The sequence below is a fragment of the Ailuropoda melanoleuca genome, chromosome 10 (genome assembly GCF_002007445.2).
Source record: "Ailuropoda melanoleuca isolate Jingjing chromosome 10, ASM200744v2, whole genome shotgun sequence".
Taxonomy (NCBI): Eukaryota; Metazoa; Chordata; class Mammalia; order Carnivora; family Ursidae; genus Ailuropoda; species Ailuropoda melanoleuca.
Window position 1 is genome coordinate 92,575,751 of NC_048227.1, and position 18,780 is coordinate 92,594,530.

Sequence of the window (18,780 nt, forward strand, 5' to 3'; positions counted from 1 at the left end):
GCATCTGGAAGGAACCCCAAGGAGGCCTCAGGAAACAGTTACTGCCTCTTGACTTATCATCCTGAAGGCGATTTGTTTTAAAGTTGATAATCCCTAGGGCTACAAGAGTGTCCCACATCTGCCCTGAATTGAAAACAGATTCCCATTAAGAGCCTTACATCAGTGCTGCGGATTCATTCGATCTGAGTCAGAAAGGAAGTCGGAGAACATTCGAACGTATGGCCTGATAGCTACACAGCTGCTCCCTTCATGGAGGATCAGGACGGCAGGGTATGTAGGATGTCCATTTTCAAATTTTAAAACTGTTTTTCGGTGTGGAAGTGGCCTGCAGACCCTTAGGTGGGGCTATTCGGGAGGGGACGATGGTAGCTAACAGGTAAAAAGTAACTGTCAGACTCTGTCCGTGCTACCAAGGAATTGCTCAGAGTTCCAGGAGAAGCCAGGAAGCCTCCGCTGCTTGGGAATTCTTCTGCCAGAGTTTGCCAGGTTTTTGTGACCTATCGTTTCTGTAAGATATATACCTAGAATTATGTAGATATTTATATAAAAGCACCCCCCGCCGCCGCCGCGACACCAAGACTCTAACACGGTTTTGTGAGCCAAGTTTTTACTGTTAAAAAGCCAGCGCCTTTCCAACCTCTGCTTATCTATGAAATTATTTTAAAATCTTTCCAGTCATGCGAAGAATGAAGGATGTAACTATGTACTCCCTATTATAAGCCTCAGGGGACTGGGACCATCTGATGAACTGTGTAGCATTTAACATCCTACTGACGTTTTCTTCTCAACTTTTTCGGTCTTCTTGGTAAAAGCAGTATGTTATAGTGGGAAGTTCGTTTCCTTGTGAATGAGAGAGGAGATTAGACTTGTCTATTTTGGATGATTAAAGGAAGGAGAAGCCTACAGTGGTGATAGACAAGGGTCCGAGGGCCTGGCAAGCGTGAGGACGCTGAGCCCTCCAGCCTGGCTCCTTGAGGCCCTTCTGGCTCCGTCTCCAATCCTGGACTGGGCTTTGATGAGCAGAGGCCTGGCGGGTTTCTTCCAGAAGTCTATTCTGCTTACCATCTTCTCTGAGATGCTCTGGACAGTACGTAGCACAGTGGATACCCAATACACACTTGTCGAATGAAAACAGAATTATGAAAAGGAATCCTAGAAGAAATGTCAGTCTGAACAAATCGACCTAGTGCGCCTCGTTAAATATTCCCTCCTCTTTTGTGGTCAGATTGATACCCAGAGTGGAGCATAGAAGGCGAGGGGTGATTGAGGAAATAGTGCTCGTGTGCCAGTCAAAGCAACTGCGTGTCCGATGTCTGATTCCGGGGTTATGGTACTAATAAAGTGAGGCAATCTGAAGTAGGAGTCGTGAGAGGTAACACTGATGCCCTAGGAGTGTCCAAGAAGCCAAGGAGCAGGTATGCGAGACAAGGAATAGATGCAGCTAGTTGTCGTTCCCTTCACCTCGGGACAGACGTGCTCATCACAAACGTTCTGAAAGTACAGACCTGTTCTTGTTACGTGGGCTTCCCCTGGTGTCAGCAACAATCCATTACGAGCAGCACAGCAGGCAGGTAAGAGTCCCCACACAAATGCCAAAAGACTGTTCCCTCTTGACTGGTCGCCCGCAGTTCTTGAAAGAGGGAAGGTTTTTCAGATGCCAAAAATTGACTGCAAACTGTGTCATGGGACTCTGCCCTCTTAATCCCAGCAAGACAGAGGCTTCCTTTTAGAAAAGGAAGCACATTTGGGTTTTTGTGCTGGAGGATGCAAAAAGATGTATTGATCCACTCGGACAGAAAGGGGAATTATTAGGCTCAGAAACATCGCTTCTGTCCTATCGAAGGAGACTGGCAAATGAGCCTTGACATCTATAGAAATGGTGCTCAAAGCAGCTTCCTCTTTGGGAGATGACTGTGTATGTATCTTAATTCAACTAACCCACTTAATCTCAACCCTAGAATTCTGGTAAGAAAATAAAAGCAGCGTTGCAGACACTTTCCGGGTGAAACCTATATCATAAATTTAACTCCCATTATCATTAAGTAATATCCACTTCCAAAAAGCTCTCTGCCACTTTTTGAGTAACAAAATAAACAAATGTTCACATCCCCTTCTCCTGGCCCATATTTGAACATCAGGCGTGTCACTAAGGGGCTATGCCACTAAGCCAATTCACGGCCTCATTTCTCTCTAGAAGTTTTGTAAACCATTGTTTAGAATTCAGAACACATTATTCCCCAGAAACAAGTTTAGGCTCCGAACTCAACTCCTGAATGCAAATTTACCCCCAAAGATAGAGAATTTGTTACAAGTTTCTGGAAATGGACCATAGAACTTTTACCATTTTGTTTAATGACTCTAGAGAATAAATTTTACTATGAACTGTAATATTGCTTTTGAGAACATTTTTAATTTGCTTGAGAATTAATTCTTGGCCTCACACTCTGTTCCTTTCTTTATCTGAACCCTAACCACCTGTCCTAGGTGCTTTGTCTCCTGCTACTTCCTCAAATGGTACTCAAGGTTGGAGTCTGAGCAAATTATTTGCCTGTGGTTTTTTTTTCATTTGTGTTTGTTTTTTTTTTTTTTTGGTTTTTTTGTTTTTGTTTTCTTTTTTTGATTTTTTGGGGGTTTTTTAGCCTGTAATGTCTTCCTCCCTTTCTGATTCTTGGCAAACTCTTAATCAGCTCCAACATTAACACAGTTAAAACTCTTCTGTGGGGCCTCAGTCAAACTCCCACCTCTCTGCTTCCTTGGTCACAAACCCTCCTAAAAAGACTTTGCACATAGCTTCACATGGTTCCCCTGTGACCTTCTAAATCACCAAGCACCAAAATTTGAAAATATGCCCACTAAAAAGTTAGAAATTCCGTCCCCACCTCTCCTGCATTTTTAGAACACCTTGTAAGTACCATGATATACTAACATTCACCACATTATATTGCAATTTTTAATTTATATGTTGTCCTCCTCCCTAAGCTGAGACCTTCTTAAAGATAGGGATTTCCTTAGAACTTGCTACAATGCCTGAAACATAGTAGATAATTAGTAAAAGGATGGGTGGATGGATAGATGGATAATTGGATAGGCAAATATGTGATCAGATAGGGGCACCTGGGTGGCTAAGTTGGTTGGGCACCCAATTCTTGATTTTGGCTCAGGTCATGATCTCAGCATCCTGGGATTGAGCCCCACATTGGACTCCTTGCTCAGAAGAGAGTCTGCTTGAGATTCTCTCTCTGCTCCTCCTTCCACACTCTCTCTGTCTCTCTCAAATAAATAAAAATAAATCTTTAAAATAAAATAAAAAATATGTGATCGTATAGATAAATGGATGGTATGATTGGATCAACAGATGGCTGGAGGAATGGATGGATGGATGGATGGATGGATGGATGGATGGATGGATGGATGGATAGATGGATAGATAGATGGATGGATGGATAGATGGATGGATGGATGGAGTACTAGAGAAAAAGCTGGTTTATTTAAAGGAGGATGGAGAGCTATACAAAAATGTCTATGGAATTCTGGATGGATCTTTAAGATAGTTTTAAGGGCATGATAGTGATGGAATTTGTCCATTATTATTTTATTTATACTGTTTTATAAGGGAGGGATTATAAGTAGTGGGAAGAGAATGGAGCTTGGAGTAAGAATAAATAGGTTCTATCTCTAGCTCTCTACTTCCTAGTTATGTGTACTTGAATAGGTAGTTTACCTCTCTACTTTTGCTTTCATTCATCTGTAAGATGAGAGTAATACCTACCTTTGAAGAGTTTTTTTAAGGATTAAATGCCAATCCATCTAAAAGCTCTAGTCTAGTCCTTAAACCATAGCAGGGTGAAGATAGGTGGTAGTAAAATATCAGTCTATCTGAAATGGCACACATAGAACTTGAAACCAGAAAAAACCTGGGCCCCTGTGTCTAGTCTTGTCCAAATTAAATAAACTGTGATGGAGGAAGAGGTAACATTTGTACATCGAAAACCAGTGTAGGTGGGGGGCAGGGATTATGAGAAAGCTATTTGGTGGCAAGTGGTTGCACAGGAAAAGGAAGAGAAATTGCACTGTTGAGAAATTGTACTTCCAGGATTATAAAAGGAATAATTGTGTGTGTGTGTGTGTGTGTGTGTGTGTGTGTGTGTACCTGCAAATATATTCCTATGCATTTGCAACCCCAAAAAGTACCTTGGATATTTCACATGCTTTATATATATACTAATGATAGTAATACATTCCTAACTAACACTTACTATACCACTTACCAGGTGCCAGGCACCCTTCTAAGCTTTTTACAGATTTTTAACTCATTTTATCCTCACAACAACACTGTGAAATAGTCACATAAAATCCTTACTTTACTGATAAGAGGGCACACAACTAGTCACATAACCATCATGTGTACGAGCCAGTATTTGGACCCAAACTGTCTGGCCCCAGAGTCTACACACTTCACACAGGAATGTCCTCACAGCTGATGTGGCTCCTGGCACAGATCAGACAGCCGATTCAGCTGTCACAGTCAACAGTGCTCTCAAATCCCCTTTGGTGGATATCCCTGTAGATATACTTTTCAAAATACAATTTTAACCCCTGAAAAGTTAGAGTGGTAGAATTTTATAATATGCAGGGACATTTGGTTCATTATGCCCAGACCAGCCAGCTGAGAGTTTCCAGGAAAAGTCAGCTTCAGAGTCACTGGTCAGATTTTCTGTGGACAGACTGGTGGCAAGGATCAGATGGCCTTAGTGGTCCACAAAGCACTGAGGCAGCAGGACATCACCTTTATTCCAGATAATGTCCAGGGAATTCTAAAAAAAATTCTTTCTGGAAATTTGTAGACATTATGTTGACATTCCAGTAGTTTTCCAAATATGAAAATAAAGATAAACATACTTTATTCTTTTTTTTTTTACAAAGAATCATCTATTTTTCTTTTTCTAAAAAGCAACAAAATATAGTCTTTGAACGCTCTCTTTATATTTCCTAGATAGAATTTAACAGGCCCATGTTCTAAAATACTCTGTGACTCTTTTTTTTTTTTTAAGATTTTATTTATTTGTTTGTTTGTTTACAGAGAGAGCATGCGTGAGCTTGAGCAGGGCATGGGGCAGAGGAAGAGGGGGAGAGAGAGAGAACCCCAAGCAGACTGCACTGAGCATGAAGCTTGATGGGGAGGCTTAATCCCACAACCCTAAAATCATGACCTGAGCTGAAATCAAGAGTCAGATACTTAACCGACTGAGCAACCCAGGGGGTCCCTAAAATACTCAGCTACTCTTATGCCATCCCTGAACCCTTTATCTCACCCTCAAATTGCTCAGAGCAATTTTGATTCCATTTTCCCCTATCAAAAAGAGAGACTTGTTCAAATAGTTAACACATTTAACAAATTCCACAAATTCTGGTCCAAGGACATGTTAGGTAGGCAGAAAGAATGTGAGTTCTCCCCTTTTCTACCTGTTTGAACTATTATAAGCATTGCCATAATCAATACAATCACTATTCAGTTGCTACAAACTTTTCTAATTCTCTGGCTATTTTAGTCATTCCTATTTTAAGCCATTCACATGCCCACTGATGTTTTGGAGCATGGTTTTTGGATGAATGGGTAGGTAGGCTTGTTGGAGAGGTTGTCAGAAGGTTAGCCTACCTCCAATACATCCAGTGACTGACCCACTGGAGTCCAAACCTTTGACTCAGGAGAACTGAAAAAATAGCATTTAACATCTAGAATCATAAAAATCAGGAGCCGGGAGGAACCCAGTCTCCTTCTCCTTGGATTACAGTGGCAGGAGAGGAAAGAGGAGAGGGAGGAAGAGGAGGGTAGTAGGTGCATTTCCTAGGTCTTTGTCTCCTTTTTTTTTTTTTTTCTCATTACAGTCTGGCTGGAGAACATGTTACCCAAAAACCCATTCATGTAAAATTCAATCCCCTTTGGAGTTTTTTTGCATCTATTCAGGTGTCCTGGAAATAAATATTAAATTAAATTAAGTTTTAATTTCATTTAAATTCTGAATAAAAGTCTTTGCATAAATGGACCAAAAGGAGTCTAACTCTCCAAAAGTAGGTCAAATAGAACAAGGCACTTTCAAGCATCCAGAACAATCCCATCATTTTAAAAAAGCCCTGCAAGTTCAGTAAATACCTAATAGAAATACAAAATCAAGCTAGAAGTGGCCTTAAAGGAAGGGATTGTTTTAAAACCATTTAACTCTTCCAAAATGCCAAGGAAATATAGGACACTAAAATGAAGTCCAGCTTCTCAAATGGTGGTTGAATTTTAAGCAAACTCTTCATTGGACAAATGGATATTTTGGAAATGGTTTTAGGCCAACGAGTCTCTGGCAGGGCTATTGTGGAGATGGGAGGAGATTTAATGAATATAAATCTCACAGCCCAGTAGTGCACAGTGGATACTCACTAATATTTTGTTGAATGAATGCTGAAGAATTCTGAACTCACTTAGCCAACCCAACTCAGCACTCTCCCCAGCCCCTGCGGGCACCTTAGCATGGGTTATCCCACAGATGAATGAAAGCAACGCTTTCTGGAAAGAGTGACCCTCTGGAAAAGACTGCCCCAAATTTCTGAGACTTGCTTCCTAACCTTTTACGAAAGGTTAATATCAGATATATTGTCTGTACTATTAGAGTTATGACAGATTAGGTTGCTCTGAGAGTTAGATGAAGTCACATTCGTCCGTTCATTCATTCAGACATTCATTCAAAAAATATTGATTGTGTATTTTCAGTACAGCAAGTATTGTTCTGTGCTTGGGAGACGGAGGGGAGCTGGCAGCTGAGGGCTCTGGCTCCGTGGAACTCACATGTGCCCACAAAGCACTTGGCAGGCAAGTACTGCAGCCACCTAGCACAAACACCCTCTTCAGGGTGGGTAGCAAAGTGTCCAGGAAAGAGCAGTCAACTTAGAAGTTAAGACTGAGGATTCAACCAGGGCGCCTGGTGGCCCAGTCCGTTAAGCGTCCAACTCTTGATATCGGCTCAGGTCATGATCTCAGGGTGCTAAGCTTGGAGCCTGCTTAAGATTCTCTCCTCTGCCCCTCCTCCAACCCTCCCATCCCTGTTCCCTGGAGCGCTTGCACTCAGGCACTCTCAGAAAAAGAAAAAAAAAAAACTAGAACTGACCCCAATTGAGCCCAGCCTCCGTGTCTTAGCTGCTGAGTTTCCTTGGAAATATTTCCAAACCATAGTTCTTGTCTGTTAAATGGATGTAATAATACCTAACTGGCAAGGATTCTATGTGGTCTCTCCTCATCTCTGTCTAGTCTTGGAATAGATGAGCCTTCCCGTGTACAAAGTAGCACAGTATCAGTAAGGGTAACCCTTCAGTACCTTCATAAGAAGATGATCAAAAAGGAGTCAAAGAAGAAGACTATCTGGAAATAAGAAGAGTTGAGAGCAGTTGCTGCCTCTGAGCACTTTGCACAGAGGAGGTGTTTTTCAACCATTTTTGAGGCAGACCATTGACCTGGAGGGTGTTGAAAATGTAGTAATAAAACATAGGAGAAGCATGATGTCTCATTATACATACCAGATTGAACATATGCTCTTTTCCCCACTCTCTCCTCAAACCCTGGTAAAATGGAAATAAGAGAGAAAAACCAAAATAAAACCACCAGAACAACAGTGATTGGGTGGGGAGGCTGGATGGTGGACAATAGAAACGAGAAATGCCAACAGAAGTTGGAAAGGTTGAGCATAGGTTAAGGGAAACAGTAGCAACTGATGAAATATACGATGGGGAAAACTGAGAATTAATTACTTAAGGTGTGCGGGCTAGAGAATTTCCATAAGAGCGAGCTCATTGGAGTCACTCACTCTGGAACATTCGGGAAAAGGAGGCAGGGCTGTCTCATCCCCTACAAGGCCAGGGGGTAGGGAAGGGCTGAACATAGGAGGATTGTTTAGAAGCCTGTATGGATAGGGAATAATGAGAACCCTGTGTCCCCCTGCCCCCACCATCCCAGGCCTGTCTGGGCAGCCAAGAAGCCATACCACTTTACTCCCCATCATAGCAGACGACTAGAGGAGCTGAACCAGAACGTCTGGTCTCAGAAATGGCTGAGGAAGGGGTTCAGTCACTACCTTGAAATCAAGGGAACTAAGAAAATCTACATACCGAAAGGCAAGACTTCCCAGTTACCTTCCCAAATTCAGCTCCCAGTGTACTGGCAGCCAGGGCTTTAACCAGACTCCCCCCACCCCAACTACCACCACCAAGAGAGGAGATGGGAGGATTCCTCTGTGTTGAAAAGACCTGCCCAACAGTGAAGATTTATAAATACTGACATTTGGGGATCCCCTACAAGAATCTGGGCTGTCTATCAAATCAATCGCAGTAAAGCCTACAGCAAAAAGCCCCACAACACAGGGCTTACAATTTGATTTTTTGTGCCCCAGTCTTAAGTGAGAACAAAGGATCATCAAACAATAGGAGAAAGCAGATGAGTGGGGAAAATGAACTCAGAGGGAACAGAGACAATGTGGGGGATAGAACTGAATCCAAAATGTACAGTAAGTATCCTCAGTGAGGTAAGGGAAACAAAACCAAGAACAGATACAATAAAAAAGAAACATTCTGGTAACAAAAACAATCTGTTGAAGGCTTAGAAGATGAAGTTTAGAAAATCTGTCGTCACCAGATAGGAAGCAGGACAGAGTCTAATGAAATTGGATGATCAGTCCAATAGGGTCAAATGTCCACATAATTAAAGTCCTAGGGACACCTCAGTGGCTCAGTTGGTTAAGCGTCTGACTCTTGATCTCAGCTCAGGTCTTGATCTCGAGGTCGAGTTCAAGCCCTGTGTTGGGCTCCACACTGGGGAAGCCTACATTTAAAAAAAAGAAGAAAAAAGTTCTAGAAAGCACTGAAAAAACAAAATGGAAGAAATCAATGGAACAATACAAAAATTTCCTAGAAGTGAAAGACAGGAGTTTCCTGATTAGAAGCCCCATCTAGCACCCAGCATAGAGACTAAGATGCAACTTTATGAAATTTTACAACACCAGGAATAAAAAGGAGGTCTTAAAGGCTGCCAGAAAGGGGGAAAAAAGGCCACATAAACATCAAGAATCTGAATGACATTGACTTCTCAAGAGAAACGCTAGGAGCCAGGAAACAATAACTTCCAAATTCTGAGGCACAAATGAATTCTGACCAGAAACTTCCAAGCATGGGGTAGACTAAAAGTGTATGAGGGATCAAAACATTCTTATCACTTACGCCCCTTTTCAGCAAGCTCCTGGAAGACGTGCTCCACCAAAATGAGGGAATAAGCAACCCAGAATGGGGCTCCAGATGGAACATCTCCAAAAAAGAAGGAAACTGACTGGTATTACAAATGGGTTCTGCCATACCGCAGTGTGTTTTATATCCTGTCAGAAAGTTTGGAGCAGAAGAGCGGATATGTATATAGAAAAGTAAACAAATCAAAAAAAACTCCAAGGCAAAATAATTAATGATAAAAGAAACGTGATTATAGTACACAATAGGATTCAGCTGTGAACCGTATTTACTGGCAACAGTGGAAGTCCTGAACATTAATAGAACCATAAATCGGAATATAATGTGGTGGCCTTAAAGATGCATGGGTCCGACCTCCCTTCACAGGATGACCTGCTGTGGGGAGTGTGTCCCCTCTTTGGGACCCAGCATCGTCTTCACAGGGAAGGGGGTATGGCCAGCTTCCCAGCCATTGCCGGAGTGCAGCAAGGGGACGAGTGCCAGCCACCGCTGCCCAGGACTGGACCTCTCCAGGGGCCAGTCTTTACTCCAGGTCTCTGCATCAGCCTGGCCTTGAGTCTCTCAGAACTACTCCGAAGTCTAAGGCTCGACCTACCCAACTCTAAGGCTCTACCTACCCAACCTGCCTTCCTGGACCCTCCTCTTCATGGTGTCAGATGAGCCCAGGAGCCGCCTCTCTATCCGTCACAGGCCCCTCTCCCACTAGATCTTGTCAGTTCTAATCCTACCTCGGTCTCTGCTTCTCAGAGGACCTGAACTAACACACTCACTGTATTGGGAGCATAAAAGAAGGAAAAATGGGCTGGGGGTGGAAGATAGGATGGGATGTTAAATCATTATTTTTCCCTTTGGAAAGTCAACAGATAATGTCTATAAAGTCAACAGATATCTGTAATGGAAAAAAAAAAAAGAATTAGCAGGATAAGTACATGAGTTAGACATGAATAAGGCAATACCAGAAACAAACACAAATAAAGTCACGAGAAGTGCTAGAAGTGGTTGTGTCAGGAAAGGAGAGGGGACGTGGGGAACTCTGCGTGTGGGGGAGGAAGAGCAGTCGTGACTTGAGTACTGTTCGGCTTCCTAAATGATCCTTCCTGAGGCACCTGGCTGGCTCAGTAGGGGGAGCGCGCTGCTCTTGATCTCAGGGTCATGACATCGAGTCCCATGGTGGGTGTAGAAATGACTTCAGGGGCGCCTGGGTGGCACAGCGGTTAAGCTTCTGCCTTCGGCTCAGGGCGTGATCCCGGCGTTATGGGATCGAGCCACATCAGGCTCCTCTGCTATGAGCCTGCCTCTTCCTCTCCCACTCCCCCTGCTTGTGTTCTGTTTCTCGCTGGCTGTCTCTATCTCTGTCGAATAAATAAATAAAATCTTTAAAAAAAAAAAAAAAAGAAATGACTTCAAAAAAAAACAGTAAGCGAACAGTGCTTCATTTATAAATAAATAAATAAATGTTGCTTGCTAAGGTCTGCCTAATGTTAGGACAATGATGTATAGATATCAAGCATAGATATATATACATATATCAAACATTTGAAATACATATTCAAATGCATTTAAATATAAGAATGTATATCAAACATACATAGAATCCAACAACTTTAAATATATATTTTCTATTTTAAATAGACATTACAGGCATACAGTATTTAAAGATGCTTGATCCAGACCGCGCCAAGGCATTAGCCCTGCTGTCTTGCTTCGTTGGCCCTCTCCCCAGCTCACTTCTCCCAGCATTAGAACCCAGCCGCGGCCCCTGCTCTAAGCAGAGCGCACTTCTCTGCAGAGAGGACATACGGACAGGGGTCTCCAGGGCGCACCAGGAGGCAGGGACCCCCATGGATCCCAAGAAGGAGACCTAATGAGACCCAGGCCAGCTGCTTTGCACCTTCGCCGGAGGACCCCACTCCGGAAGGCTTACTATGTGCTTACAGCTGAGCCTGGATTTCCTTCCTCCTTTTTCCCAGACGTCACGTCAGCCGCTGGTTAGCAAGGGCGATACTTTCCTCCTGGATGAGTGGCGGGACTGAGGGGGGACATGAAAGAGAGGACTGCAGAGCAGTCCCTTCCTCCTGCTCTCCCCCACGGCCCCACAGCTGTGACTGCTGGCCCCTGCAGCCACCTGGGGCCTAAGACAGCTGCCACAGAGGGGTCTGGACCCCCGCCACATACCCACATACTTTCCTCCCATGGAGCTCGGGCCAGGGGGAATGGTGTGTGTGTGTGTGTGTGTGTGTGTGTGTGTGTGTGTGTGACTTCACATGTTCAAAGCTCTTTCCTGCTTGATCAGAAACCCGTATATCCACCCGGCTTTCAGAGTGGTCTCTCCTCATCTCTGTCTAGTCTTGGAATAGATGAGGCATCACAGGACACACTGAATTGTCTGAAGGAGGAACTGTTATCTGTATTTTGTGGAAGTGCAGTCGGCGGTGGGGGTGAGGACAGGCCCTGAACCCCGCCGTGCCTGCCCACAGCCCTGCCAGTCAGCTACAGTCTGTCAGCAGCCACATGTGATCTACTTCAGGACAAGGGACAAAAGTCTTCCCAGTTGCAGATGCAGGAATCTACCAGAATATTTTTGATGACAAGAAGCATTTTTTAAATTATTTTTCTATTATATAAAAGGAATACATGCTCAATTGTATGAAATTAAAACCTGGAAACAAGTACAAAAGGGCCATGGTTACACAACCCAGAGGCACTCACTATGTGCCGCCTTTTTTCTTTTTTTGAGTTCTTTCCAGAGCTTTGAAATTTTATTTTATGCGTAATTTCATATCCTGCTTTTCCACTTACAACTCCATCAAATGCATTTCCTCATACCAATAAACACTCTCCGTCAGCATCTTTTTTTGAAGTCTGTGTAATATTCCAACTTACAAATGTAGCCTGATTTGTCCAATCATTCTTTGTTAGTCTCTTTAAATTATTTCAAGATTTTCTAATTAGAAATAATATTGTGATGGACTTTTGGCATATACATCTTTGTCCTCATTTCAGATTATTTCCTCAGGACAAATTCCCAGAAATGGAGCTGCTCAGTCAATTGGTATGAACTTTTTTAAGGCTAAGCAAATCTTTTTTTTTTTTAGACAGATTGTGAAAAAAATTGTTTATGATTTAATGATATTCAGATTTTTTCGTAGAAAAAAATGTTTAAACCAACAAGCACATGTCCATGGTCCAGCTTAAGAAAGTGTATTACTTATACAGCTAAAGCCACTCGGTATCTCTCTCCTATCACATCCCCTCCCCACCCCCAAAGGTAGCCATTATTTGGAATGAATCTGTTTTCTCATAGATTTTTTTAAGGAGCAGAACTGCAAGGATATGGGATCTTTCTGTTAGAGAATAAGAGAAAACAAGTGAGGGGTGCCTGGGTGGCACAGTCGTTAAGTGTCTGCCTTCGGCTTGGGTCATGATCCCACCATTCTGGGATCAAGTCCCATATCCGGCTCCCTGCTCAGCGGGAAGCCTGCTTCTCCCTCTCCCACTCCCCCTGCTTGTGTTCCCTCTCTTGCTGTCTCTATCTCTGTCAAATAAATAAATAAAATCTTTAAAAAAAGAGAGAGAGAGAGAGAAAACAAGTGAGGGGGAGGGGTTGGAGGAGGGATGGAGAGAGAGGAAGAGGGGGAGGAGAAGAGAGGGGAGGGGAGAGAGAGAGAGAGATTTGTTTTGCCTGGAACCATATTATCCTGGAGTGAATTTTCTGAGGAAATCATTAGGAGATAAAATTGAAGCAGCTTTGTATCCAATCCATATTGTATTTATGGGATGCCCATGTGAGAAAGGACGTTCACTCACACTGAACATATGTGACGCGACCTCCTTGTCCCCACCTCCAGACTGCTCACCTCCTGTCCCCACTCCTAGGAATAAGACACAAATGCTGAGCCACATAGCAAGACCTTAAGTAGGCTGCCAGCACTTGAATCCAACTTCCAGTACTCCCCATCTGTGGCCTTAGAAAAGTTGCCTCACCATTTCGAAAGTCCTGTGTCTTCATCTGGAAAATGAGGGTGAAGCTAGTATTACCCACCAGCTACAGTTGTAGCATGGCTTAAAGGAGATAAGCACCTAGCACACTACCGGCTATATAATATTATTTTATAGTGTGGCCCTGGAAAAGGTTTGGGGGCCCAAGGAGAGCTATTTCCCAGAGTGGTAGCCAGGAAACCTTTTACAAGCTTTTGCTGGGAGTGTGATAGTGACATTACAGTTGATGTTTTTCAAAAAGCCATGAAAGGCTATGTATTTTTCTCTTTTCCGTAATTCTTATTGGGTTCCAAGATTTCAGAGAAGGGTTTCGTTCAGGTAATTCCAGTAGAAGTTTCTCCCCACTTTGTTGACTTTCCAAGTGAAAAGTGAAATGGTCTAGGCATGTACCAGACTGGCAACCCTAGGCTTACCTTTCCTGTGTTCTAACCAACTGCTCACAGAGCCTCCAACCATTTTCAGTCTGAACACATCCAATTAAGGTGATCAGATGTTTGGATTCTAGGTTTGGTGACGTGCCGAGCAGGTGCCTCAGGCTCTTTCTCTAGGGCCAGCCCCTCTGGTTGCTTATGTGGGTTAGAGATTCAAGGGATTACATAGGTGAGGGATTATTAAAGTTCAGTACAAGAATGAACCTTACCAGCAGTCCAGTGATGGTCAATGGTTATTCACTTTTTTGCATGAGGAATGTCTCTAAAAATAGGATTCTTTCCTAAAGATGTCCTTCCTCTAAAAAGTGCACATAGACGCATTCACAGCAAATGGTGACAAACATCAAGGGATTTAAGGCTTCCCTGCAGCTAATTCATGGATTCTCCAGGAAGGAATTCTGATCTTACTAGGGAACTGAAACCCAGAGAGGTCCAGGACGAGCCTACAGTCACACAAACATTGAGCAACAGAGGTAGAATTACAACCCAAGTGTCCCATCACGCAGTCTCCTCTCCCCCTCTGCCTTTCCTCCACGTGCTCTGCTAGCAGCGTGCTGTGCCGAGAGCCTATATATAGGGAAGCCTAGAAGGTCACATTCAGGGATGGGACATGAGTCCAGGTGCTGTCCTTGCCCTGGGTCTCTGATGCCATCATGATGGAGCTCAAGATCTAGAATGTACTCCTTTTTCCTCAAGATGTCTGTGCAACATCGAGAACAATACCGTAAAGTGTCTGCTCCTAGTGGCCTCTCAAGAATCAGTGGGGTGATTGTGGTGTGCCAGCACGGTCCAGTGTGATCCTTCCTCCACGCTCTAGATCCATGGTGTGGTCTGGGTTGACGACTCCTGTAAATTAGGGGTGTTCCAGGAACAAACATTAAGAACGTGGCTGCGTATTACTCTCAAGTGTTCTTCAATCACGACTCTGTCTCTGTTGGTGTCCAGTGACCCCCGCTCTCTCTCCTTCTGAGCGTCTCGATCTTTTCCAAGATTCTCTGTGGCTGCGCACATCCCCTGCTACCATGGGCACAGAGTCCCCTCGGACCACCTGCAGTGTCCCTGTGACATTCATCAGAGACAGCAACTTGCTGTTCTCAGTTGCTGCATAATTCCATATTCAGTCTGTTAATGTTTTCTTTCAATGCCTGTCTTTAAAATTATTTTATCTTCTGTTTTCCAAGCTTGTTACTTCACTTCCTGTTTGGTGTGAGGGTGCGTATGTAATTAGTGTGTGTGTCTGTGTGTGCACGTGTGTGTGCCTCTGTTGTTTGCAACACCTCCCAGTTGGGGATCATTTGTAAATTTAGTTAATGAGCATTTAACACATTCCCTTTGATGAAGCTGTTAAGTCTGGCTTCACACTGGCACCCCACCAGACATCTCCTTTCTCCCAAGCCATTTGTGCTTACCTATTCTTAACTACTTAGTTATGGTTTCTTGTTTGTTGGCACACTATCAAACTAACCTTCAGTCCTGTCAGGAAAAAGTAGGGCTCCAGTTTTGTGAGAAAATGCTTACATCTGTATTCAAAGCAAGTTCACTTTCCTGGTGGGCTTTCATTTTCGCCGAGCAAAATCTACTGTAGACAGAACAAATATTTCATGATCACCTAACTGGTCGCACCTGTGACAGCAACCTAGACACTGTCGCTGCGGGCTTTTGCAAAAGCAAATACCCAGCTCAAAACCTGCAGGCTCCAGCTGGCAGAGTTTTCCTGGATTTAATTATAACTTGATTTCTGAAGAGGGAGTGGGTGTCAAGTGTCCTTTTCAATCACTTAGAGAAAGCAGAGTCAGTGGCAGAGCAAGTCCTGGGATTCGCCTATGAGATGAGCCCCCTTGGCTCTTCCCTTGAGGACAGGAACACGGGAGTCACAGTCCTGTCACTCCCAGAAACACACAGCTGTCTCCTCTGCTGTGGGCTTTAAAAGGAAACAGCGCACAGATGTCTTGAAGATCAACTCTTTAAAACTCAATACAATCCGAAATGTAACAATAAACTGAGGGAGGGGAATAAACAAGATACTCATCTTTACCTAAAGCAGGAGTAATCTCCCAGTTTAGAAAAATCCTCCCAGTGCTTTGTTTCTTATCTACCACCCAGGCATTCCCCCTCACTTTTCCCTGACTTCAGGAATAATATCTCCTGCTACAGTTTCCTCCCTCACAGCAAATCCTGCCAACCCTAGACCTAGACACAGACATACAGAGAATACACACACACACCCACACAGACACACACACACACACACACACACACACACTCACCAGTGTGGGGCCATCAGAAGAATGACCTGGTCGCAATTAGGTGAAAATCTCTAATCTGGTTCTCAGCAGCTAGCCCTGAATCTTGCCTCTAAATGAGAACACAGCATGTTGCCCAAATTATTGACCTCAAAGCCCTGGCTACCAAAGCAAGCTGGGCCAGGGAGAGTTCACCTTCCAGCCTTTAGGTTACCAGGGAGGCAGTTAACTGCTGACCGCTGGATTTCACCCAGTGTGCAATTCTTCTATTTTTCTCTGCAAAAACAATCCAGAAGAGAAGGTCAGTTTCAAGGGATTGTTTGGGTTAATTCCCACTCCAGGTCACCTGACATGCTCCATAATTTGAGAAGCGTTTTATACTTTGAGTTCCCAGTAGGCAAGAAAAGAAGAGGGAGGAAGTTGCTTGTGTTGACTTGGGGTTGGGAAAGCGTGGCGAACCTTGTGTAGTCACGGCCATTGGCGCATTCAGGTGTAAAGGCAGGATCTCACCCAATCCTACCTGATTTCAAATGCCTCAGTCTCCAGCCTAGAGTCTCTATCCTCCTCTTTGTCACTGTTTTCCTTTCCTGTTGAATTGTGGGTAAAAGGCAGTGAAGTGGTTAGACAGGGGGCTTGGCCCCACAAGAGTCTCCAGACCCGTCTGGCAGATTGGGGTGGGGGCACCCTGGGCTCTTCACAGTAGCCAGTGGTAACCTTGGCCATTGTCCAGAACAAGCTTAAAGACAAGGCTATTATGCAAAGGTTTCTTTTTAAGCCTGATTAGCTTCAGAGACTAGTTGTTAACAGTTATCAGGGATAATTGTTACTGATAAGGCTCTCTCTGAAAAGCAGGAACCTAAAAATAAGCACAATGAATGTTGTATGTTGGGGAGTGGGGGTTGGAGATGCTACTTGGCTTAATATATAACCAGAGTGCTTTGATTTGTCCTGCCTGCACACGCTAGTTAGAGAGCAACTGTGGATGAAAATAAAAACTATAAATTCTGTGAGGAAAGTCCATGTTTTAATGCAATGTTCAGTTTTTTTCTTCTTAAGATTTTATTTATTTGAGAGAGAGAAAGAGAGAGGGGGAGCCTGAGTAGAGGGAGGGGCGGAGGGAGAGGGAGAAGCAGACTCCCCGCTGAGCAGGGAGCTCCACCCCAGAACCCCGGGCTCAGGACCTGATCTGAAGGCAGACACTTAACTGACCAAGCCACCCAGGCGCCCCGATGTTCAGTTTTGATCCGTGATTACAACCAACACCCTGAGCTCCTAAGTCACTGATTTCCAGATAGACGGTAAGAATTTCCCTTCTCTCTCGCAGCTAAGAACTAGGAATTAACTAAAGGTTGTTGCTGTAGATTTCAATATGTTTTATGAAAGAGGAGACAAGGCATCTGATCTTCCAGACTGCCTTTTTCTTTACATGATCCTATCCTCCACCATTCCAGACATTTTCCTGTCATTTGACATGTGGTGTCAGAGCCAAATGGTCCAGAAATGACCATAATAACATCACTCCTTCTTATACAAGTGGAGGGGAATTAACTTTTTTTGTGGTGCTGATTCTCTTTATGGATTTTTTAGAATATTGTTTGAACCCTGTTCATGTCCTTTCATGTATGTTTCATGTTGAAGAGTGAGTATCATAAAAACACTTGTGAGCGTGGTGGTGCTTGCTTGGCTCTCACGTTACTGGCATCCATTGGGAGACCACCAGAATATCATAAAGTGTTCTGACCCCCATGGTCAAGCCTGGAGCCAAGTCATCAGGAAGATCAGCCCCCCTAAACACTGTTTCATTCACAGAAAGTGCAATTAAGGTGATGTCACACTGAGGAGGCACGATGTACCATTTTTCAATGTCTAAATATTGCATAAACCTGAATTCCTGCAATTTCAGAATCTTACAGTGTTATCAAAGCTTGGACTATTTCTTTTTCTAGAATAAGGTTTAAGATAGTGTGAGTCCTGGGCGCCTGGGTGGCACAGCGGTTAAGCGTCTGCCTTCGGCTCAGGGCGTGATCCCGGCGTTATGGGATCGAGCCCCACATCAGGCTCCTCCGCTATGAGCCTGCTTCTTCCTCTCCCGCTCCCCCTGCTTGTGTTCTCTCTCTCACTGGCTGTCTCTATCTCTGTTGAATAAATAAATAAAATCTTTAAAAAAAAAAAAAAGGATAGTGTAAGTCCTATTTAGCAAAATGCAGATTACATCAGAGAAGGAGAAAAAAAAAGTTTAACTTTATTAAGAAATGCCAAGGCTCTTAATAAGGCTGCAAGCCAGTGAATTTCTCCCATGGCATATTTTATCTCACATTCCTCTCGCCAGCTTGAGTTATGGCCTAACTGGACCAAGATTGTCCGGGCTACTGAGATTTCTCAATCCAGAACAAATATGGAAAGTTCAGTTCTTATTCCATAAATGAAGAAGCTTTCGAAGTGAAAGGGTCAATAGCAAACACGTGCTGGGTCATAGCATTTCCACTCAGGTGAGTTTTGTGGCCGCTGTAGGTGTTCAACCAGCTGGGTTGACATGGACAAATTTGGGAAGTCAGTGTTAACTATCTTCTGTCCTTAATCACCTAGATTTCTTCTTTCTTTTTGTCTGTGAATGCCATCCTCTTTCCCTGCTTCTTTTTTGTTCTCTTGCCTTATCAAAATAGGACATGCTGTGATATTTCCATTTCTACCATGCTGCAGCTCACCCATAGCTCCGTACTGCCTTTCCCAGGGCATTGGTACCTCAGTCCGTCTTCTCCATTTCTAGAGGAAAGGGCTGTCCATGGTTAAAGAAATTTCAAATAACAGCATGCAGTTGAGGGAGATATTTTGAGGGG

At 43.7% G+C, this 18,780-nt stretch overlaps 1 protein-coding gene across 1 annotated transcript in view; it reads left to right on the top strand.

Moving 5' to 3' along the window:
- Window positions 1–220: 220 nt before the first annotated feature.
- The window catches only part of SASH1 (SAM and SH3 domain containing 1), a 242,493-nt gene continuing 223,933 nt past the window's right edge, over window positions 221–18,780 (top strand). Inside the window, exon 1 of the mRNA XM_034669264.1 lies at window positions 221–270. Within this exon, the coding sequence (XP_034525155.1) occupies window positions 250–270 (21 nt within the window). The 5' untranslated portion in view covers window positions 221–249. The remainder of the gene's footprint in view (window positions 271–18,780) is intronic.